This window comes from Bos indicus x Bos taurus, chromosome 3 (genome assembly GCF_003369695.1).
Source record: "Bos indicus x Bos taurus breed Angus x Brahman F1 hybrid chromosome 3, Bos_hybrid_MaternalHap_v2.0, whole genome shotgun sequence".
NCBI classification, from domain to species: Eukaryota; Metazoa; Chordata; class Mammalia; order Artiodactyla; family Bovidae; genus Bos; species Bos indicus x Bos taurus.
This window is the reverse complement of record NC_040078.1, coordinates 81,420,798-81,444,866: the sequence shown is the minus strand read 5'-3', so window position 1 is coordinate 81,444,866 and position 24,069 is coordinate 81,420,798. Positions and strand designations below refer to the sequence as shown.

At 37.9% G+C, this 24,069-nt stretch overlaps 1 protein-coding gene across 4 annotated transcripts in view; it reads left to right on the top strand.

The window, feature by feature from the left end:
* Nucleotides 1-431: 431 nt before the first annotated feature.
* UBE2U (ubiquitin conjugating enzyme E2 U) overlaps nt 432-24,069 on the top strand; it is a 70,249-nt gene continuing 46,611 nt past the window's right edge. For 3 of the 4 annotated variants that reach the window (XM_027537022.1, XM_027537025.1, XM_027537024.1), the window contains exons 1-5: nt 432-936; nt 2,268-2,349; nt 3,344-3,436; nt 7,729-7,826; nt 18,536-18,656. In XM_027537022.1, coding sequence (XP_027392823.1) covers nt 871-936; nt 2,268-2,349; nt 3,344-3,436; nt 7,729-7,826; nt 18,536-18,656 — 460 coding nt within the window. In that variant the 5' untranslated portion in view covers nt 432-870. The remainder of the gene's footprint in view (nt 937-2,267; nt 2,350-3,343; nt 3,437-7,728; nt 7,827-18,535; nt 18,657-24,069) is intronic. The other variant, XM_027537026.1, reaches the window with a different exon arrangement.

The window sequence follows — 24,069 nt, the reverse complement described above, 5'->3', positions numbered from 1 at the left end:
AGGTCTTCCTAATTGCAGGCGGATTCTTTACCAGCTGAGCCACAAGAAAAGTGCCATATAAGTTATTATAAACAACCGCAGACCAGTACTGTCGGTCATATATTACCTGATAGTTTCTCATATTCAAAGAAAAAGAAAAGATGATTTCTGAGGACTTCTAGTGAAGTCCTCTCTGACTTAGACTTAAACCCTAGACCCTCTGACTTTTCCCCCTACGCCAACAAAATGGACGAACGTAGCAGTCGCACCGGGCGCGGAGATAGAGTGGGCAAGGAGGCCTTAACAACGCTTCTCATTGGCCTTTCAAACTGAACCTTTTGGATGATTGGCTGTGGAGGTTTCCAGAGGCCACCCCACATCGCTGATTGGATGAGGAGCGGCCAAGTGCCCACCTCCTCTACAGTTCCGTTTAGTCTTGTTGCTTGGCAACCGATTTGCATCTTCTTGCCCAACCCGCACACAGTTACACCTGTGAAGCGGAGACGGTGACTGGTTAAGCACACCCTAAACTTAACGCCTCTTACGCCCACTTCATGCACAAGCAGCACGAGTAGTCTCAGGGTTTCATCCACGTTTACCTTCAGGCTGGGCTGTGGGCTGGCCCCGCAAGGACACACCGCAGTAGAGAAAGCGCTCAAGTCTTCCTTCTGAAGTCCTCCTTTAGAAGAGTCAAAGGAGAAAAGAAAGTCGCTGCTACGTGCCCAACATAGGTCCACATCTCTTGGGAGTATACAGCATTCTGAAGCTCGAGAAAGCAAGTATTTATACCAAGTTAACTAGGTATAGGAGAGTGACCCATAACCTCAGACACTTGCCTCAGAGGGAACCCTAGTAGTGAGGGGACAGGATCAGAGGCTTTTTTGCCTTATCATGTACAGCAGAGCTTACATCTTGCTAAAAAGAGAATTCCAAGAGTTGAAGAACAACAATTATGAGGTGAGTATTGGAGACATGAAGGGTGTGTTTCTTTGGGGTACGAGTTTTTAAAAGCAGTTTAATCTGTGTTTATTCCACAGGGCATAATTTAGTTAAATCTAATTTGCACTACAGACTTGTTTAATGAAACTATTTCAGTATAATAATCTGTTTCATAATAATTATTAGTATTTCATAATAATAGTTAATAGTATTGAGCACACTATGCTGAGTATTTATGGACTTTAATCCCTGAATGTAACAGTCTATCAGGTAGAAAATAACTAGTAGGTGCAGGGTTGCATTCACTAATTATCAATTGTGCATGCATGTTCAGTGGCTAAGTTGTGTCGGACTCTTTGCAACCCCATGCACTGCAGCCCACCGGGCTTCTCTGTCCATGAGATTTTTCCAGGCAAGAATACTGGAGTGGGTTGCCATTTCCTTCACCAGGGGGTCTTTCCCACCCAGGGATGTAACCTGAGGTCTCTTGCATTGGCAGGTGGATTCTTTACCTCTGTACCACGTGGGAAGCCCCTCAATTACCAATACAATATTGTAAAATAAGTAGGTAGTGTTTTGTTTTAACCTACCAGAAACCTAAGCCTCAGAAAGCTTTCAGTAAATATTTGAGCTCGAGATTCCATCACAGGGTTTTTTGACTCCAAAATCTCTTGCTCTTAAGTCTTGAGTTCTGTTTCTTCCTGTCTAGTGCACTTTTTGCCAATTGCTGTGACATATAACACCTAAATGTCTTTCCCTTATAATTTTATTTTTTAAATTTTATTATTTTTGGTTTATGCTGGGTCTTCATTGTTTTGCACAGTAATGCATTCTTGTCCCTCCATTGGAATAATGCCTCAAGTGTAGGAAAATTTTATTTTTATATATGAGCATAATTTTATTTTATTTTATTTTTTTTGAGCATAATTTTAGAGTTGGGTTTTTCTTAATGAAAATTTCTTACTTCATGCCTAATATAGCATCTGTAGGGGTTTTTTTTTAAAGCTATGAAGAAATACATGCTTTCCAACTATTCCTTTCTTTTTGAATTTGAATCTTAAATTGCCTATAGAATTACATAAGTCACATATTCCATTCTTGACCTTCCTGTCCCATTTGTGATTTTCATACTAATGATTTATTTAAAATTTACTATTGCATGTATTTTCTGGAATCTACCTTAACTTCTGTGTAATAAGACAATATATAACACCTTCTCAAATCAAAAATTTTTATCAATAAAAGAAAAATTTAGAGCTTTTGGAATTCATTGTAACCTAATATCTGATTTCCCAAGCTGCAATAAATATTTAATCTTTTTTTCTGCTTTAATTTTTCTTGATGTTTAGGGTATTACTGCCTTTCCTATAAGTGAAGATATGATGCAATGGGATGTTGACATTGAAGGTCTACAGAATACAATTTGGCATGGTTTGTGCTTTGAAAACCAATTTATTTTTTTTTAAAGCCTTTATATTATTAGCCTAATTTCTTTAAGGTTGCACTGTACAAATTTTCTAGAATCCCTTAAGTTTTCACATGTTAATTTTTTCATGGTATGGCTTAATTTTTTGCCATTTGTCAACATGGATGGAAATTTCAGGTTTGAATTTTTCTTTATGCCCAGTCTTAATGTTATCATGTTTTTACGAAGCAGACATAGGAAAACATATCAACTGAGAATATCATCTAATAGTCTTCCATGAATTCAGAGAATAACTAACAAAATGCTTACTGACAGAAAAATCCCACAATTATGTCTCTTTTTTTTTTTCCCTCTATGATTTTCCCACAGATGTCCATAAGTCAAGTTCTCAAGAAGACTAGGCAACCATAAACTTTAATGACCATGCCCTCTTAGAGTTGCAGATTAACAAGATACATTTGCTTAGTGAGATAGGGGAGAAAAGCATGTAAGTGGATAATTACAATAAAATAAAAACATGTCCTGTTATGAATTTTGAATGGAATACTGAAGAGGCAGTGATTAGTTAATTTTACCTTGGAGAGTCAGGAACAGCTTCCCAAGGAAGTGACACTTGAGTTGGGTCCTGAAGAATGTCTGAGGATTCACCAAGTTTAGAATCAGAAGGAAGGGCAGGTAGACTAAACAGCTTAGCGAGACCTGAAGAGAGAGGATTCTGGAGCAGAGAGTAAATATGAGAAACCCAGTGAATAGGCTGGTATTAGAAGGACAGAGTTAGTGGATGACAAGGGTTGGTGAGAATGTGGCTGAAAACACTGGGTTAGATTGTGAGGAGTCTATTATACCATCTAGAGGTGTCTGGGCATCCTCTAATCCAATTTACTTATTATAGTAAAACTCTAGGGACATTGGGGAAGATAAACTGTAGGCATAAACATCAGTATTAGGTTACAGTTAATCTGTGACACTTTAGTAAAAGTTTTTATTTCTGTATTACAGGAGCAGTCTTCCAACTGAGAATAAATTTTACAGCAGAGTATAATTTTGTCCCTCCAGTTGTGAAATTCAGAACAATTCCTTTTCATCCAAATGGTAAGGAACAAATAAAATTATTATCATAAATTCTGTCCATATTAATGTTATTCTTCATTAGTGTTCAATAATGTTTATTTTTAACATTATAAAGTAAGCATACTTATTGGGAAAAATATTAAAAATCAGGAAAAAAATTATCATCTGAATCCTAACTCAGATACTATTCTCAACATTTAATGAGGTTTATTTCCTTTCTTCCATGTATGTATTTTATCTCCATAGTTGAGTTATTACACAAAGATGCATATATTTTTATTTAAAATGACATAATACATTTATTTCTGCAGTGTTAAACATTCTTCAAAATATAATTTTGAACATGAATGATATTTGTCTGTCTTCTTTGGAAAGATGTCTTTTCAGGTATTCTGCCCACTTTTGGTTGATTTGGGGGTTTAATATTAATTGTGTAAACTGTATATTTTAGATATTAACCCCTTGTCGGTAACATCATTTGCAAATATTTTCTCCAATTCTATAGGTTGTCTTTTCATTTTGTCAATGAAATTGCTTTGCTATGCAAAGCTTTTAAGTTTAATTGGGTCCCATTTGTTTATTTTTGCTTGCCTTGGGAGACTTGAGCCAAGAAAATATTGCTATATTTTATGTCAAAGAGTATTCCATGTATGTTTTCTTCTAGGAGTTTTATGGTTTCTGGTCTTACATTTAGGTCTCTAAACCATTTTGAATTTAATTTGTATATGGTTGAGGGAATGCTCTAATCTCATTGTTTTGGCTTATTGATACAGCTATCCAGTTTTCCCATCACCACTTGTTGAAGAAACTGTCTTTTCTCCATGGTATATTCTTGCCACCTTTGTTATAGTTGAATGGACCACAAGCGCATGGACTTATTTCTGGGCTCTCTGTTCTGTTCCATTGATATATGTGTCTGTTTTTATGGCAATACCATGTTGTTTTGATAACTGCAGTTTTGTAGCATAGTCTAAACTCTCAGAGGGTTATACCTCTAGCTTCATTCTTTTTTCTCAAGATTTCTCTGTGGCTCCATATGAATTTAAGGATTATTTGTTCTAGTTCTGTGAAAAATATTCAGGATATTTTGATAGGGGTTGCATCAAATCTGTTGATTGCTTTGAATAGTATGGCCATTTTAACAATATTAATTCTTCCAATCCAAGAATATGGGATATTGTTCCATTTCTTTGAATCATCTTCAGTTTCCTTCATCAGTGTTTTATAGTTTTCAGGGCATTGGTCTTTCACCTCCTTGGCTAAATTTACTTCTAGGGTTTTTTATGCTATTTTAAATGGGAATTTTTTTTTTTTTTACTTTCTTTTTATGATATTTCATCATTGTTGTTCAATCACTAAGTTGTGTCTGACTCTTTGCAACCCCTTGGACTTCAGCACACCAGGCTTCCCTGTTTTTCACTATCTCCTGGAGTTTGCTCAAACTCATATTCACTGAGTTGATGATGCCATCCAACCATCTCAAACTCTGCCACCCACTTCTCCTGCCCTCAGTCTTTCCCAGCATCAAGATCTTTTTCAGTGAGTTGGCTCTTTGTATCAGGTTACCAAAGTGTTGGAGCTTCAGCTTCAGCATTAGTCCTTCCATTGACTATTTAGGATGGACTGTTTCATCATTAGTGTATAGAAATACAATAGATTTTTGTATATTAATTTTTTTTCCTTCAGCTTTGCTGAATTCATTTATTCTAATAGCTTTGGGATGGAAACTTTAAGGTTCTATATAAAGAATATGTTTAATATTCTTATTCATATATAATTAATAAAGATTTGTTTCCAGTAACAGTATTGGATATACAGAAAAGGGAAATGTCCATAAATAGCTACAATGTACATAAGTATAGGAATTTTTAAGTAAAATGTATTATAGCTATATACATTGCTTTTAAACATAACAAGAAAGATATATGAAGACTTTACTCATTGGTCATTGTTATGTCCCTAGAATCTTCACTCCCTGGCATAGAGTTGGTGTTCAAATATTTTTTGAAAAAACTTGTCCAAAAATGTGTTGACAATTTATTAAATGAAAAATACTTTGAAGAATAAAATGTAATTAATTTTAAAAACACAATAACTACATACACAAAAGTGTGTGTGTGCATTTTTTCCCAAATACTATTAATAATTTAGTTAATTGACTGTATTAGGACATAGGCTAACCTTTTCAAATGACTTTCCAATGTACATATAACAGAACAAAGCTGGCAGGAAGGTTTTACCATCCTCAACTTGTGGGTGCCATTTCTGGACCTAAGACATTTATTCTGTCACTATTTCCAGCCAGTGGGAAGGGGAGAGAAGAGAAGAGGGCAGAACAGCTTCCTTAAGAAAATAGGATCCAAAAGGTGCACACTTTACTTCTGCTGATGTCCCACCGTTAAGACTTGGTCACACTGGTCACATGGCTGCATCTTGTTAGAGGAAAGGCTGGGAAAATGTGGGCGACTATGTATGCATCTAAAACCACACGACGGGTGGGGGGGGAGGCAGGCATCAGGCTTGAGAGAAGAAATGGAAGAAAGGAAGAACAAACCCTGGAGGACCATGAGTAATGATCTTGAAACTTTTCATATCGTTTCTTGATCATCTTTTGTACTATTGAGTCATAATTTCAGTTTTCACTTACCACAGTTTTAATACCAACTAGAATTTTTTTCTAAATACTTTTATCACGTTGTTCACTCACATCTTTTGTCCATTGCACTGTTAACCTATTATTGTCGTTTCAAAATACAATGTCCCTGGAGAAGGAAATGGCAACCCACTCCAGTATTCTTGCCTGGAGAATCCCATGGACAGAGGAGCCTGGCGGGCTACAGTCCACAGGGTCGTGAAGAGTCGGACATGACTGAGCGACTTCACTTTTTCACTTTCAACCTCTCTCCTCCCGTGTTCTCAGTATTTGACCTGCAGCTCTCTTTCAGCCACTGGATTCATGGGTTCAGTCTATTTGTGAAGCTGTGATTAGTTTAACTGGAAACCATTGTGATGAAAAGTCCTTCGTTTTTATTGACATGCCAATCTTTTCCCCCAAACAAATCAATTAAAGGGTAATTTACTGGAACTATGGTGATTGGCTTCATCAACTGGAACCATATAAATATAACTGGAATATTCTTAAACAAAATGAAACTTTTTTAAAGTGTAAATTTATTACACTAGTCCACAGAGTTTTAATATTTGGATTGTCTGGTTGGTCTAACAAAGAACCTAGCCAACTTTCCTCTTTGTAGGCTTTTTTAAAGTACTGTACATATTTGCAATCACATTGTGCGTAGATTCCTATTGAGTAATTTTCTTCTATCAGGCCACAGCAATGACTGCAGGTTCCTTGTTTGTAATGCAAGTGATTGAATACATTTTGTTAATATGTTTTTATTCCTATGTTTCACTATTAAATTTTTTATAACATTTACAAGACAAAAAAATGACAAGTTTATGCTTTGAAAAATTTATGTAATTAAAATTTCACAAAACTAATCTTTTTAATTTAGGAGTTATTTGGGTTTTGACACTGGGGTTGCACCAACAGAAATGTAAGATGCTTAAAATTATTACACTACTTCTGTTGGTTGGGGATTTGGGTTTGAGAGTTCTTTGGTTTTATTTAAAAACCTTTTTTTTCTTTTTCCAAATTTAAAAGCCTTAAATGTACTGTAAGCCTCCGATTGTTGTACAGCTGGGTTGCGGTTGACTGCCTATTTGTGTGGTGTTGCCTGGATGCAACACAGTGGTTGGTCATGGAATAAAGGATACATTGGAAAAAAAAAAAAATACAATGTCCCAAACCGAAGACCCCTCTTTTCACCTTTTCAACATTTTCTTCCCTGATCTTTCCTAAAGATTGCAAGATCTTTCCATTGGATATAAATATTTTTGTTATTTTTTTATAAAAATTGTTTGTACATTAACAAAAGTATTTTTAATAATGATGACTATCATTTTTTGAGGATCTACTCTATGCCAGGTACTTTATTAAGGACTTTGTTTTTTAGACTCTTTTCAGTGAAAGTAGGTACTTCAATCATATTCCCCGTTTCACATACTAGGCAAATGAGACCTGGAGAGGTAGTTCATTGCTCAGTGTCCATTGCTCATAAGTGGAGGAGTCAACCGTCAAATGTATGTGTATCTGACACCGAAGTCCATGCTCTAACACCTGGTCTATACCAACTGTCACATTAATTGCAAAGTTTGTCACTTGTTTTCTAACTTAGCCTATGATATGTTGATCTTCATAAGTTTTAAATGATAATTTTATGTATAAATATTAATGTGTTATTTTAATACAGTAGACCCACATTCTGGCAAGCCCTGTATAGATTTTTTGGACAGCCCTCATAAATGGAATAGAAGCTATACATTGAGCAGCATCTTACTTACCCTCCAGGTAAGAACAGATTAATAATAAAATGCTGTCTTTGTTGTTTTTGTTTAGTTGCCCAGCTGTATCAGACTCTTTTGGCGCCCCCCAAAGAGCCCCCATGGACCCATGGACTGTTGCCCGCCAGGCTCCTCTGTCCATGAGATATCCCAGGCAAGAATACTGGAGTGGGTTGCCATTTCCTTCTCCAGGGGATATTCCCAACCCAGGGATCAAACCTGTGTCTCCTGCGTTGGCAGGTGGATTCTTTACTGCTGAGCCACCAGGAAAGCCCAATGATGTCTTTAATACATTTAATTACCCAATTATTCAAAGTATAAGGAATAAAATATACAATGTATATTTAAATATTTAAAGGATTTGAGTAAGCTTATATGACTCAATATTTCTACACCAGAATTGTAAAATGGAACTTGAACTATAAAGACTATTATTTTTAAAGTGAAATTGATAGCTTATGCCCTTTCCAACCAAACAATATGTATTTTATAAAAGAAGAAAAGAATTGTTTGGATGGTTTCAATTCTGGAAATATACTCTTAGGCTTGCTTTTGGCTCCTAACGTCACTTTGTAGTGTTGAACAGGCCATTTAGATCTTTCTTCATTCATGAACCTTGCCTTCCTCAGAGAGGTGAACAAGTGACTACAGTGTAAAATAGTCAGCTTTACCCTTTATGACAGCACTAGAGACCTGCTTTGATAAGCTTTCATATCAAACCCAGTGAACAATTAAACCAGGAATTTCCTCCTCTGCTCAGTAGAACCCTGTTTATAGAATGTATCCTTTGCATCCAAAATCTATGGTATTTAGAAGCATGCTTCTCTGTTGTGTGTTTTATGTTATTCCTGACCCTCAAAGAGCCTCCTTTCTCATCCTGAGATGTTGAATGATTTGAGCGTCACTTGCTTTGACCACTTACATCTGGCCCAGTGAGATTCTATCCACCAGATTTTATCCATGGTAAAATTCTATCTACTCATCATTAATAATATTTGGAGATAAAGTATTAAATTTTGATTATCTAAAATACCTGGAGAATAAAGTGTTCTGGCTTAATTGAATTTTCTCAGTAACATAGAATTATAATAAAAATTCCATCTCTCTTATGTCTTGTTTTCAAAAATAAAACTATCATTAGCTTTCTAGTCATCTTAGTATGCTGAGTAAAATTTAATATTTTTAAAAATTCAGTGTTGAATTTAATCATTCATTCATTCTACAACTGTGTGTTGAGCGTATGTACTGGTGCCAGGCCATGCTCTGGAAGAGAGATTGGAGCAAAAACTTTGAGGAAGTAAGTGAGCGTGATGTGCAGAGATTTGTGGTTGATCTTTCAGATTCTTTCAAACTGAGTCATCCTATCTCTTCCACCTAAGTAGAAACAGCCTTAAAAACAGTAAAAATGAATGTTCTCATGAGGGCAAACCAGAATGAAATGGTGAACATCTTGAGTTGCAGAATAATTTAATCAAGGTAAATTGGGGACTGTGAGTTTAGATGGCTTGGCTTCACTTCTTGGTTCTGCCACTTAATACCTTTGCACTTTTGGAACAGGTTTCTCCACTTATCATTCCCTCCATTTCTTCATCAGTAAAGTGGGGCTGTTAGTAGCTAACTCATAGAGCTTGTGAGGACTAAATGTATGGACTAAATACATGTAAAGTACTTAGAACCATGAGTGGTATAAGAAAAGAATTCAATAAAATCTGGTTAATATTTTATTGTTCTCAATTTTAACCAGTAATAAAAAGTGACAACAAAGTGTTCCCTAATATATCGTGAAAAGCCAGTAGATTACACAGTTGCTTTTATTTTTCAAATAGTTTTATAAAACAGATATGCCCACATTAGAAAACATTTTTAAGATAGTAGAAAGGAAAAGAAAATCACTGGTAATCATAAAGAAATTCCTTCCCTGTTGTTATTAACATTTTCTTCTGATCTTTTCTCTTGTGTTTTGGTTTTAAATCTTCAGTTCCACATTCCCTACAAGGTCAAGGCCAAATTCTGTTGCCTGACAAATGATCTACTTCTCACACCTTGGCCTTAACCCTCCGAAACACACCGTGGCATCCGCTCTTATTTATATCTTTATTATTTATTTATTTTTTTACTCACAGTGCTTGGTTCAATTCAGGCTAAAAAGCATTTATAGAGTTCTAAACTCTAAAGTTACAAACCAAATCAATCTTGGACCTTAAGAAGTGCTCAGTCCAGTTCTGCATCTGACTAGCATCCCGTTTTATTCCCTCTTTCTCCGTCCTTTTGGCAAGCAGCTGCTCACATTTTAAGAGGTCAAAAGATGCCTCCTCTGAAATGCCTTTCCTGATTTCCTTTCCTAGGTGAAATTAATGGCTTTGGTATGCGGAGGGGGGCTTTCTTTGTGAAGTGTTGCCTATGTAAATGTGTGTGAGAGAACTATAATGCTATAAAGCAAATACTGTTTCCTTATCTGCCTTCCCCTATTAGACTATAAGCCCCTGAAGGTCAGGAAACAAGTCTAATTCCTGTGGTAGATACTAAGTAATATGACTGAAGCAACAAATCTGTTTTTACATAGTTGCAATGATAGTATATGTGTTCAAATTATACAGCTTATTACTTTATCACTTAACATTTCACTCAAGTAATTTCCAGGTTGCTACAATTAATATTTTAATGGCTTATTTAATAGCTCTTTGGAGTTCAGTGCTGCCCACTAGAACTTTAAGCACTTATGGAAATTTTCAATATCTGTGCTGTTCAATATATAACCCCTAGTCTCTAGTTCTACTGAGCACTTGGAATATGGCTCCTATAACTGAGGGACTGAGTTTTTCATTTTATTTAAGTACTAATAATTTAAATTGAGATTACTTTCTGATTACAACCTTTTGAATAACAGGTGATACACAATTATAATTATCACACTGTTTTCCATGGGGTTGGTACTTGAACTGGTTTTTAAAATATTTTCAAGTCTAAATATGCTAATGATATGCTCCTAAATTTCTATGATCTTGATTTCTTTGAAAATTTGTCCTTTCATATATAAGCAAAAGTAAATATCAACACTCATCCACAGAAGGAATTCCAAATTCATGGGCTTTAACTAATTGGATAGTATAAAATATACTTACTGGTACAGTGAACAGTATGACAAGGCAAAAAAGATAGGACATTGAAAGATAAACTCCCCAGGTCAGTAGGTGCCCAATATGCTACTGGAGATCAGTGGAGAAATAACTCCAGAAAGAACGAAGGGATGGAGCCAAAGCAAAAACAGTACCCAGTTGTGGATGGGACTGGTGATAGAAGCAAGATTCAATGCTGTAAAGAGTAATATTGCATAGGAACCTAGAATGTTAGGTCCATGAATCAAGGCAAATTGGAAGTGGTCACCAGGAGATGCAAGACTGAACATTGACGTTCTAGGAACCAGCAAACTAAAATGGACTGGAATGGGTGAATTTAACTCAGATGGCCATTAATTATATCTACTACTGTGGGCAGGAGTCCCTTAGAAGAAATGGAGTAGCCATCACAGTCAATAAAAGAGTCTGAAATGCAGTACTAGGATATAATCTCAAAAATGACAGAATGATCTCTGTTCGTTTCCAAGGCAAACCATTCAGTATCACAGTAATCCAAATCTATGCCCCGACCAGTAATGCTGAAGAAGCTGAAGTTGAATGGTCCTATTAAGACCTACAAGATCTTCTAGAACTAACACCCAAAAAAGATGTCTGTATCATGATAGGGGACTGGAATGCAAAAGTAGGAAGTCGAGAGACACCTGGAGTAACAGGCAAGTTTGACCTTGGAGTACAGAATGGAACAGGGCAAAGATTAACAGAGTTCTGCCAAGAGAACTTCACTTTCACTTTTCACTTTCCTGCATTGGAGAAGGAAATGGCAACCCACTCCAGTGTTCTTGCCTGGAGAATCCCAGGGATGGGGGAGCCTGGTGGGCTGCTGTCTATGGGGTCATGCAGAGTTGGACACGACTGAAGCGACTTAGCAGCAGCAGCCAAGAGAACGCACTGGTCATAGCAAACACCCTCGTCCAACAACACAAGAGAACACTCTACACTTGGATATCACCAGATGGTCAACACCGAAATCAGATTGATAATATCCTTTGCAGCCAAAGATGGAGAAGCTCTATACAGTCAGCAAAAACAATACTAGGAGCTGATTGTGGCTCAGATCGTGAACTCCTTATTGCCAAATTCAGACTTAAATTGAAGAAAGTAGGGAAAACCACTAGACCATTCAGGTATGACCTAAATCAAATCCCTTATGCAGTGGAAGTGAGAACTAGATTTAAGGGACTAGATATGATACAGTGCCTGAAGAATTATGGACGGAGGTTCATGACATTGTACAGGAGACAGGGAGCAAGACCATCCCAAGAAAAAGAAATGGAAAAAGGCAAAATGGCAAAAAAGGAAAAAGGCAAAAAGGCCTCCTCCTTGAGGAGGCCTTACAAATTGCTGTGAAAAGAAAAGAGGTGAAAGGCAAAGGAGAAAAGGAAAGCTATACCCATTTGAATTCAGAGTTCTGAAGAATAGCAAGGAGAGATAAGAAAGCCTTCCTCAGCGATCAGCGCAAAGAAATAGAGGAAAACAATAGAATGGGAAAGACTAGAGATCTCTTCAAGAAAATGAGAGATACCAAGGGAACATTTCATGCAAAGATGGGCTCAATAAAGGACAGAAATGGTATGGACCTAACAGAAGCAGAAGATATTAAGAGGTAGCAAGAATACACAGAAGAACTGTACAAAAAAGATCTTCATGACCAAGATAATCACGAAGGTGTGATCATTCACCTAGAGCTGGACATCCTGGAATGTGAAGTCAGGTGGACTTTAGGAAGTGTCACTACAAACAAAGCTAGTGGAGGTGATGGAATTCCAGTTGAGATATTTCAAATCCTAAAAGATAATGCTCTGAAAGTGTTGCACTTAATATGCCAGCAAATGTGGAAAACTCAGCAGTGGCCACAGGACTGGAAAAGGTCAGTTTTCATTCCAATCCCAAAGAAAGACAATGCCAAAGAATGCTCAAACTACCACATAATTGCACTTATCTCACACACTAGTAAAGTAATGCTCAAAATTCTCCAAGCCAGGCTTCAGCAATACGTGAACCATGAACTTCCAGATGTTCAAGCTGGTTTTAGAAAAGACAGAGGAACCAGAGATCAAATTGCCAACATCTGTTGGATCATCAGAAAAGCAAGAGAGTTCCAAAACAACATCTATTTCTGTTTTATTGACTATGTCAAAGCCTTTGACTGTGTGGATCACAATAAAGTGTGGAAAATTCTGAAAGAGATGGGAATACCAGACCACCTGACCTGCCTCTTGAGAAACCTGTATGCAGGTCAGGAAGCAATAGTTAGAACTGGACATGGAACAACAGACTGGTTCCAAATAGGAAAAGGAGTCTGTCAAGGATGTATTTGTCCCTGCTTATTTAACTTACATGCAGAGTACATTGTGAGAAATGCTGGGCTGGAAGAAGCACAAGCTGGAATCAAGATTGCTGGGAGAAATACCAATAACCTCAGATATGCAGATGACACCACCCTTATGGCAGAAAGTGAAGAGGAATTAAAGAGCCTCTTGATGAAAGTGAAAGAGGGAGAGTGAAAAAGTTGGCTTAAAGCTCAACATTCAGAAAATGAAGATCATGACATCTGGTCCCATCATGGCAAATAGATGGGGAAACAGTGGCTGACTTTATTTTTCTGGGCTCCAAAATCACTGCAGATGGTGATTGCAGCCATGAAATTAAAAGACGCTTGCTCCTTGGAAGGAAAGTTATGACCAACCTAGACAGCATATTCAAAAGCAGAGATATTACTTTGCCAACAAAGGTCTGTCTAGTCAAAGCTACGGTTTTTCCAATGTTCATGTATGGATGTGAGAGTTGGACTATAAAGAAAGCTGAGCGCTGAAGAATTGATGCTTTTGAACTGTGGTGTTGGAGAAGACTCTTGAGAATCCCTTGGACTGCAAGGAGATCCAACCTAAAGGAGATCGGTCCTGGGTGTTCACTGGAGGGACTAATGTTGAATCTGACACTCCAATACTTTGGCCACCTGATGCGGAGAGCTGACTCATTGGAAAAGACCCTGATGCTGGGAAAGATTGAGGGCAGGAGGAGAAGGGGATGACAGAGGATGAGATGGTTTGATGGCATAACCAACACAATGGACATGGGTTTAGGTGGACTCTGGGAGTTGATGATGGATAGGGAGGCCTGGCGTGCTGCAGTTCATGGGGTTGCAAAGAGTTTGACGCCACCAAGCGACTGAACTGAACTGGTATAGTTGTTTATTGATGCTTCAAATTTATTTATCCTCTGGATAGCTTTTTATCTTATTTCATAAGGCTACTTTAGAAGCTGGACTTTTACTATTTCTGCAGGGTATCTGATTTGTATATGTTAATTATTACTTTCATTCCAATTCTTTAAAAAAATCATTTAATGTAGCTTGTGTGTATATTATATGCAAGTTCTTAAGCATAGTGCTGAATGCAAAGACCATTGAATAAACTCTACCAAATGTGTCTCTCTGAGTAAGCCTCTCTCTCCAACCAAAGAGCAAAGCTTACTCTTGAAGAAAAGTTTCATCTGCTTCCCACCCACTTTGAAAGATCTAGTGCAATCCACATCAAATCCTCATTTAAGCAGTTGCAATATTCTTGAAAATATAGCCCAGTGTGTTTTCCAAATATGAAAAAAAAGAAAATTCTTGTTGCTTTTGAAATATCAGCTGTCAGATTATTGGTCTTATTAGTGAAAGATTGCTATCATTTCCATGACTCTTAAGCCACAATAATCTACTCTGAGCTGTATCTACACTTAGACATTCTGGTTGTAATTATTTTGGCTATGTTTTATTATCTAGATTCTGGTTGGAATTATTTTGGCTGTATTTTATTACCTAGTTTGTTTGTTGTAATCTAACATTCAGCATACTGAATTATTGAATAAATATTTCAAATTTGTGTTAATTTTGAGATTCCAGATAAATAGGATCATAACCTAACAGAACTACTATGTTTTGGTTCCTCCTGGTCACCTATGTTATCCAGATGAGCAGATAGTATCATAGGCAGAATTTTGAAGATGTCCCCAAGACTCCCACTGTCTGGTTACTCAGTCAAACTCTAATCTAGGTGTGAAGGAATTTTGCAGAAGGAATTACCATTACTAATCAGCTCACCTTAAATAGAAAGATTTCCTGAATTATGCAGGGTAATGACCAAAATAATCACATGAGCCCTCACCAATAGAAGAGGAAGACAAGAGTCTCTCAGAGAAATGGAGTAAAGTCGGAGGAAAGGAAATTGTAGGAGAGGTCCAAGCAAAAGAAGGTTTTTTTTTTTCACACTTTTGCCTCTGAGACATAGAGGTCCAAGTGTAAGTACCAGCAAGAGATGTCTCAGGGTTGAGGGCAGCCCCCAGTTAACCATCAGCAAAGAAACAGGAAACAGTTCTACAAACAGTGAATTCAGGAACTGAATTTATCTAACAGACAACCATAGGAGTGGAAAAGGTCAGTTTTCATTCCAATCCCAAAGAAAGGCAATGCCAAAGAATGCTCAAACTATCGCACAATTGCACTCATCTCAAATGCTAGCAAAGTAATGCTCCAGATTCTCCAAGCCAGGCTTCAGCAGTGCATGAACCGAGAACTACCAGATGTTCAAGCTGGAATTAGAAAAGGCAGAGGAACCAAAGATCAAATTGCCAACATCCATTGGATTATCGAAAAAGCAAGAGAGTTCCAGAAAAACCTTTACTTTTGCTTTATTGACTACGCCAAAGCCTTTGTGTGGATTACAACAAACTGTGGAAAATTCTGAAAGAGATGGGAATACCAGACCACCTTACTTGCTTCCTGAGAAATCTGTATTCAGGTCAGGAAGCAACAGTTAGAACCGGACATGGAACAGCAGACTGGGAAATAGGGAAAGGAGTATGACAAGGTTGTATATTGTCACCCTGCTTATTTAAATATATAGAGTATATCGTGTGAAATGCTGAATGAATGAAGCAAATGAATGAATGAATGGATGGATGAAGCACAAGCTGTAATCAAGATTGCAGGGAGAAAGATCAATAAGCTCATACACACAGATGACACCACCCTTATGGCAGAAAACAAAGAGAAACTAAAGAGCCTCTTGATGAAAGTGAAAGGGGAGAATGAAAAAGCTGGTTTAAAACTCAACATTCAGAAAGCTAAGATTATGGCATCCAGTCCCATCATTTCATGGCAAACAGATGGGGAAACAATGGAAACAGTGACAGACTTTATTTTGGGGGACTCCAAAATCACTGAAGATGGTGACTGCAACCATGCAATTAAAAGATGCTTGCTCCTTGGAAGAAAAGCTATGACCAACCTAGATAGCATATTGAAAAGCAGAGACATTACTTTGCCAACAAAGTAGTCAAATCTATGGTTTTTCCAGTAGCCATGTATGTATGTGAGAGTTGGACTATAAAGAAAGCTGAGTGCTGAAGAATTGATGTTTTTAAACTATGGTATTGGAGAAGACTCTTGAGAGTCCCTTGGACTGCAAAGAGATCCAACCAGTCCATCCTAAAGGAAATCTGTCCTGAATATTCACTGGAAAGACATGCTGAAGCTGAATCTCCAATACTTTGGCCACGTGATGTGAAGAACTGACTTATTTGAAAAGACCCTGATGCTGGAAAAGATTGAAGGCAGGAGGAGAAAGGGACGACAGAGGATGAGATGGTTGGATGGCATCACTGACTCAATGGATATGAGTTTGAGCAAGCTCTGGGAGTTGGTGATGGACAGGGAAGCTTGGCGTGCTGCAGTCCATGGGGTCACAAAGAGTTGGATACAACCGAGTAACTGAACTAAATTTTGCAGAAGGAGTTTTGCATTCAGGAACAAAAACCTGAATGAACTGTGAGACACATTCTTCCCAGAACCTCTAATAAGAGCCCAGCCAGCAGATACCTTAATTTCAGGCTTGTGCAGTCTTGAGAAGAGAAGCCAGTACAACCAACCCCAGCTTCCTACCTGTAGAAATATGAGAGAATAAATTTGTGTTGATTTAGATGCTAATTTTGTGGTAATTTGTTATAGCAGTGGTAGAAAACTATGGTTGTTCAGTTGCTAAGTCATGTCCTTTTGTGACCCCATGGACTGCAGCATTCATACTTGCATGACCTTCACTACTTCCAAGAGTTTGCTCAAACTCATGTCTATTGAGTCAGTGATGTCATCCAACCATCTCATCCTCTGCCACCCTCTTCTCCTTTTGCCTTCAGTCTTTCTCAGCATCAGGGTCTTTTCCAATGGGTCGGCTCTTCATATCAGGTGGCCAAAGTATTAGAGCTTCAGTTTCAGCATCAGTCCTTCTAATGAATATTTAGGGTTGATTTCCTTTAGGATTGACTGGTTTGATCTCCTTGCAGCCCAAAGGACTCTCAAGAGTCTTCTCTAGCACCACAATTCAAAAACATCAATTCTTCAGTGCTCAGCCTTTTTTATGGTCCAACTTTCATATCTGTACATGACTACTGAAAAAACCATAGCTTTGACTATGTGGACCTTAGTTGGCAAAGTGATGTCTTTGCTTTTTAATATGCTCCCTAGGTTTGTTACAGCTTTTCTTCCAAGGAGCAAGCATCTTTTAATTCCATGGCTGCAGTCACTGCAGTAATTTTGGAGTCCAGGAAAATAAAATCCGTTACTGCTTCTACTTTTTCCCCTTTTATTTACCATGAAGGATGGGACCATGAGTGTCTTGAGAGAAAGGACAATGTCTCATTTGTCTTTGTCTCCAGGTGGACACATTGTAGGCATTTAATAAATGCTTCTTGAATGTTGTATGTACTGGTTTGTCTTTTTGCCCTAAGAAAAAAGCTGCTTTAAAAATTCTATGTTCTATATGTTTTCCTATAGTTATGCTTTCTAATCCAGTGCTAGAAAATCCAGTGAATTTGAAAGCAGCCCATATACTGATGAAAGATGAAACTCTGTACATGCCATGATCTTAATTTTTTGGATGTTGAATAAACTACTTGATTTTGTTGTTCAACCTCTAAGTCATGTCTGACACTTTCCAACCCAATGGACTATAGCACACCAGGCCTCCCTGTCTCTCACTATCTCCTGGAGTTTGCCTAAATTCATGTCCATTGAGTCGGTGATGCCATCCAAACATCTCATCTTCTGTCACCCTCTTCTCTTTCTCCCTTCAATGTTTCCCAGCAGAGAAAACTACTAGTGATATCAAATTAAGCATTCAGTAATCTGTGGGGATATTGAATTGCATGCAAGCTTTTAATACATGTGTTTGTTTATTCATGATCTAAATATCTCATGTTAAAATGTAATTATTTTTTAATGAAATGTTTCAGTGTTTCCTAATGTTTAGTTCCCTTTACACATAAATCAATTTAAAGTTATGTGATAGGAAGGAATAATTTACAGGGAGGAACTTGTAACTTGCTTTGATCCTAATGTTTGGCTCATGAATGTACAGTATAAAACCAAGATAGATCATGAGTGTCTTGATAACAAGGACCATGTCTCATTTGTCTTTGTCTCCAGGTGGACACATTGTAGGCATTTATAAATGCTTCTTGAATTTTGTATGTCCTGGTTTGTCTTTTTGCCCTAAGAAAAAGCCACTTTAAACATTCTGTGTTTTATGTTTTCCTATAGGTTATGCTTTCTAATCCAGTGCTAGAAAATCCAGTGAATTTGGAAGCAGCCCATATACTGATGAAAGATGAAACTCTGTACAGACTAATAATTCTACGACTTTTCCACCGGCCGTTACCATGTAAGAAGTGACTACTTATTGTTATTTGCCAGTTATTAATTATTCATAGCAAGTAAATAATCTAGCAAGTAACTTGCATACAACAATATTTTCTGTATCCATTTTCAGTAATCATACTAAGAGCTCTCCTGTTGTACCTGTGTCAAATCCATCTGTGTAATCCTTTCTTTTTCTAATTGAAGTATAATTGACTTACAACGTTGTGTTGGTTTCAGGTATACAGCAAAATGATTCAGTTATACATACATATTTATCATTTTATATATGTGTTTTTTCAGATTCTTTTCTCTTATAGGTTATTATAAAATATTGAGTTTAATTCCCTGTGCTGTACAGTAGGTCCTTATTGATTATATATTTTATGTATAGTAGAGTATATATGTTAATCCCAAACTCCTAATTTACCCCTGCTTTCCCCTTTGGTAACCACAAGTTTGTTTTCTATGTCTGTAGGTCTATTGCTATATTGTATATAGGTTCATTTCTGTCATTTTTTTAAAGTCCACATTATAAGCAGTATCATATTTGTCTTTTTCCATTTGGTTTAGTGTGATCCTTTTTTTTTTTAATTATCAAAAATTGTAAGCTTAGTATCTTTAAATGTCATGGTCATGTGGACAAATGGTGTCCGTGTCATAAAGATATGACATCAGTTTTTAACTCTCTGATCTATAGTAGCTATTTCTCAGACTTTACCCTCAGTAACCACCAGAGCTTACTAATCTGAGACTCCTCTCCCCTTGGTTAGGAAAACCATCAGCATTTTTTTTTTCTAGAGAGGTCCCCTTCTAGGTTTTCCTTCAAAGAATCTATGTGGAAATGACTGAGGCTTTGCAGTCTTTCTGTTCTGTTGACCAATGCTTTTCTGATACCCATGGTCATTTCACTCTCTTCTTACCCACAACCCTTTCGTAACTCTTAACTCCATCACCTCCATTGCTCCTTTGCTTTCTCTACAATGAGAAGAGCAAAGCTATTGGCTCCTCTTGCCCGGAGGGGTTAGCCACAGGTAAGGGTTGGGTTTCCTGGTGACATAGCGTTTTCCTTTACAATCTGCCCTTCCTTTCAGCGGTACCCAACAGCATCACACAGTAACTGGCATTGTTACCTCCCCAATCAGCAGGACTTGCTGCTCAGGCTCACTCTTCCAAAAGGATCTCTCTTGTGCTTTTTCTCTTCACTAGATGTCTATGGTCTCTTCTTCTTTCCCTTTCTGGGACCTGCCATTAAATGCATACAATTTGTGATGAAGTTCAAGTGCTTTTCCACAGAGCATCTGAATCTGATGTAGTATTGATCAGGCATCTTTTTCAGTATCTTCAAATATGTCATGATTGTCATGGAGTTCTTCAGAATTCTCTTGACAATTTTAAGGCTGGTGTGTCCACAGAGGAATGGTACTTCTTCAAGATGATCATATTTCTGACCAACCAGAATCTGTAGCATTCCCTTGCTGTATCCTCTCCACTCAGGAAATGTTTGTGGAATGAGCAAATGAATGATACGTATCCCTTAATCTTTCATCAAGCCCCATAGTACTACCCTTGCACAAGAATATTCTATACAAAGCTATATCCATATTCTGGTGAATGGTAATTTAAGAACCGGTTGTAAAGAATTTTCATGATAAATGATTCTGTGCATTAGATTTTGGTTTTAGCCTGAAAGAGAAGGATGAGAAGAAACTGGAAGACAAGGTGGCCTTTTCTTTTCTTCTTTTCTCTCAGGCCAGTGTCACCCTTCATTCCTTTTAGTCCTCCAGCTTTGCCATCAGCCCAGACAGGAAAGCTGTCCAGGTTGCCAAATCACTGAACAAATGAGCGACAAAGCAAATAGTGCTTTGGCAGGTTTTCACTGTTCGCTTTATGTGTGTTGGTGAAATATGTGGAAATCCAAGACAGTGAACAGTTTTCAGCTTGCCTGCCCTCACGGCAGGACTGGAGGAGTACCTTTAGTGCCAGGAAGAAAATGATTTTCTGCAGCTTCGTAGGGAAAGACTGCTGTAATGAAGCAGAAGCAGCTGTTATGGTGGAAAATAAAGTGCAAAAAACCATGTTCACTCTAAACTAGATGGTTGTATAGTACGATGTGGATTTCTGAGAAAAACAACATCCAGTGAGAATTAATTACCTATAATGACTTGGGCTTCCCTGGTAGCTCAGCTGGTAAAAATCTGCCTGCAATGCAGAAGACCCTGGTTCAGTTCCTGGGTCAGGAAGATCCACTGGAGAAGGGATAGTCTACCCCACTCTAGCATTCTTGGACTTGCCTGATGGCTCAACTGGTAAAGAATCTGCCTGCAGTGCAGGAGACCTGGGTTTGATCCCTGAGTTGGGAAGATCCCCTGGAGGAGGGAACAGCTACTCACTTCAGTGTTCTGGCCTGGAGAATTCAATGGACTGTATAGACCATGGGGTCGCAAAGATTCAGACACGACTGAGCCACTTTCACTTTAATGACTTGAAAAAAAGGTCTCTACTACTTTACTGCAAGAATCAGATCTCATATTCATTTAATATACTAATAAAGAGGTCTAGAAAGTACATTGGAGAAGGCGATGGCACCCCACTCCAGTACTCTTGCCTGGAAAATCCCATGGACAGAGGAGTGTGGTGGGCTGCAGTCCATGGGGTCACTAAGAGTTGGACAGGACTGAGCGACTTCACTTTCACTTTTCACTTTCATGCATTGGAGAAGGAAATGGCAACCCACTCCAGTGTTCTTGCCTGGAGAATCCCAGGGACGGGGGAGCCTGGTGGGCTGCCGTCTATGGGGTCGCACAGAGTTGGACACAACTGAAGCGAGTTAGAAGTAGCAGTAGCAGCAGCAGAAAGTACATATAAGAAATTATCATCCCATTCTCAAATAACACAGAACTGGAGTAGATAATTAATTACATACATGAGAAACTCAAGAGGCAGCTAACTGTATCATCTCTGTAGGCATTAATTTTAGGCTACAACAATGTTGTCAATGCCCAGTAGCAGTGTCTGGCTATAGGTATTGAGTAAACATTTGTAGATTGAATGAATAAAAAACACATAAACTTGGATCCTGGTTTTACTTCATAATTTACAAAGTGCTTTCACATGCATTTATCCGCCTGATCCTCAGCCTCTTCCTCAGTGAGGAAGCTGAGGATCAAGATGAAAGGATTAGCCCAAGGCCACACAGAGCTAAGGTACAAGGCCAGAGAGCCAACCTGGATATTCCCATTGCCCCTCCAATGGGGTAATGCAATTAAAACCTCCAATTTAATGCAATGAACATAAAGTCATCCATTTGGAATCAAAGAATTAAATTTCCAAGTACAGAAGAGAAGAGACCTGACTTCATGGCAGAACGTTAGTCTATGAAAAACTATCAGAAAACTCTTTGAACAGAAGCCTAATGTGAATAATAATTAATTATTAATAATAATTATTTACCAAGCATGTGTTAGATGATAGCTTTCCTGACTCTGGTTTGTTGTGCCCTCATCCAAGCATGCTTAACTTGGAGCCTCACATTTCCTGTGCTGAAGAAACTGTACACTTAGCTAATGGAAGGAAAGCTAAAAGGCAGTTGTAAAATCCGCTTTCAAATATTTGAAGGGATTTCCTATAGAAAAGGGAAAATTCTTCTCCATTATTCCAGTATACTAATATCAGACTAACATTGAAGCTACAAGTCAGTCATATCTTCCCTAGAACTGGTAGGTTGTAGCCACTGATGTCCATGATATACAGGCTTTGCCCTATTTTGTGTCAGAACATACCTTGAATACACCAAGGACTTTTTTTTTTCCCCTCATAATCAGTGGTCTGGAATTAATTTTGTTATCCTAAGCCTAAGACTCCCATTTGGTATGTAGACATGCCAGTGCCTCTCATCCCCCCAAGTTTGCCTACCATCTAATGTGTGCCTGAAGAGCTAGGTCTTTGCCTTGGTGGATTGACAAGAATGCACAAACTGTGAGCTCAAACCCAACTTTTGGAGATCCCAATGACCTTCCCATGTCTTGGCAGCCTCTTCTCCTTGTGGCCTGGACTCTGACCCCCTTACTTATAGTTTGTGTGCTCACACTTACCAAACTGCCTGGAGCAGTCCTGGGGTAATCATGTCCCGTTCTCCCTTCATTCCCCCTTCACTCCCTTCATTCCAGTTTGGGCAGTCAGTTACAGTCAGTTGGGTTAGCTGATCTTCCTAGATGTTGCATTTGCGGCATGCCTCAGGGGAAAGTCCATCCAGCAGGTCCCAGCCGACCAAACACAAGGAAAGATTTTCTAACCATTCAAGTCACTTACGAACGGGCAAGACAGTGTTGACAGGTGGTAATCTCCCCATCACCAAAGGTATGCTTTCATAGCTTTCATTCATTTGGCAGAGCTTAATGACTTGATTTTCAGGGATGTTGTCAAAGAATATTTTGCCCAGTGTCAGGAGTTGGACAAGGGGATTTTTCAAGTGCCTCCCAAGTCATATTTCAATTTGTTTATGAAAACTTGGAGGTCTGGAAGAAGACAATGTATAAAATAACTGTGTTGCCTCCTAGATTCTGAGTAAGTTAGAGACTTTCTGTTACAAAGGGATTTCATATATAGTGGTCCCCCCTTATCTACCATTTCACTTTCCATTTTTAGCCATCTGTAGTCAATTGCAATCTAAAAGTATTAAATGGAAAATTCCAGAAATAAATGATTCATGAGTTTTCAATTGTGCATCATTCTGAGTAGCGTGATGAAGTCTCTTGCCATCCAGCTTCATCCTGCCCAGCATGTGAATCATCTCTTTGTTCAGCATCTCTCACCCATTAGTCATTTAGTAGCCATCTGTGTTATCAAATGAACTGTCTGATATCTGAGGTATCTTAGTGCTTCTGATCAAGTGACCCTTACTTAATCATGACCCCAAAGGACAAGAGTAGTGCTGCTGGCCATTCACACATGTCAAGAGAAGCCATAAAGTGTTCCTTTAAGTGAAAGTTCTTGACTTGTAAGAAAAAATCTCATATCTGAGGTTGCTAAGATTTACAGTAAGAACAAATCTTCTACCCATGAAATTGTGAAGGAGAAAGAAATCCATGCTAATTTTGCTGTCATACCTCAAACTGCAAAAGATATGAAAGCATAAGTGCTTAGTTAAGATGGAAACACGATATTAAACTTGTCCGAGATATTTTGAGAGAGAAAGAGACCACATTCACATAACTTTTCTTGCAGTATGTTGTTACAATTGTTCTGTCTTATTATTAGCTATTCTTGTTAGCCTCTTACTGTGCCTAAGTTACAAATTAAACTTCATCATAAGTATGTATGTATGTATAGGGAAAAAAACATAATGTATATAGGGTTTCATACTGTCCATGTTTTTTTTTTTAAACTTTACAATATTGTATTGGTTCTGCCATATATCAAAATGAATCCGCCACAGG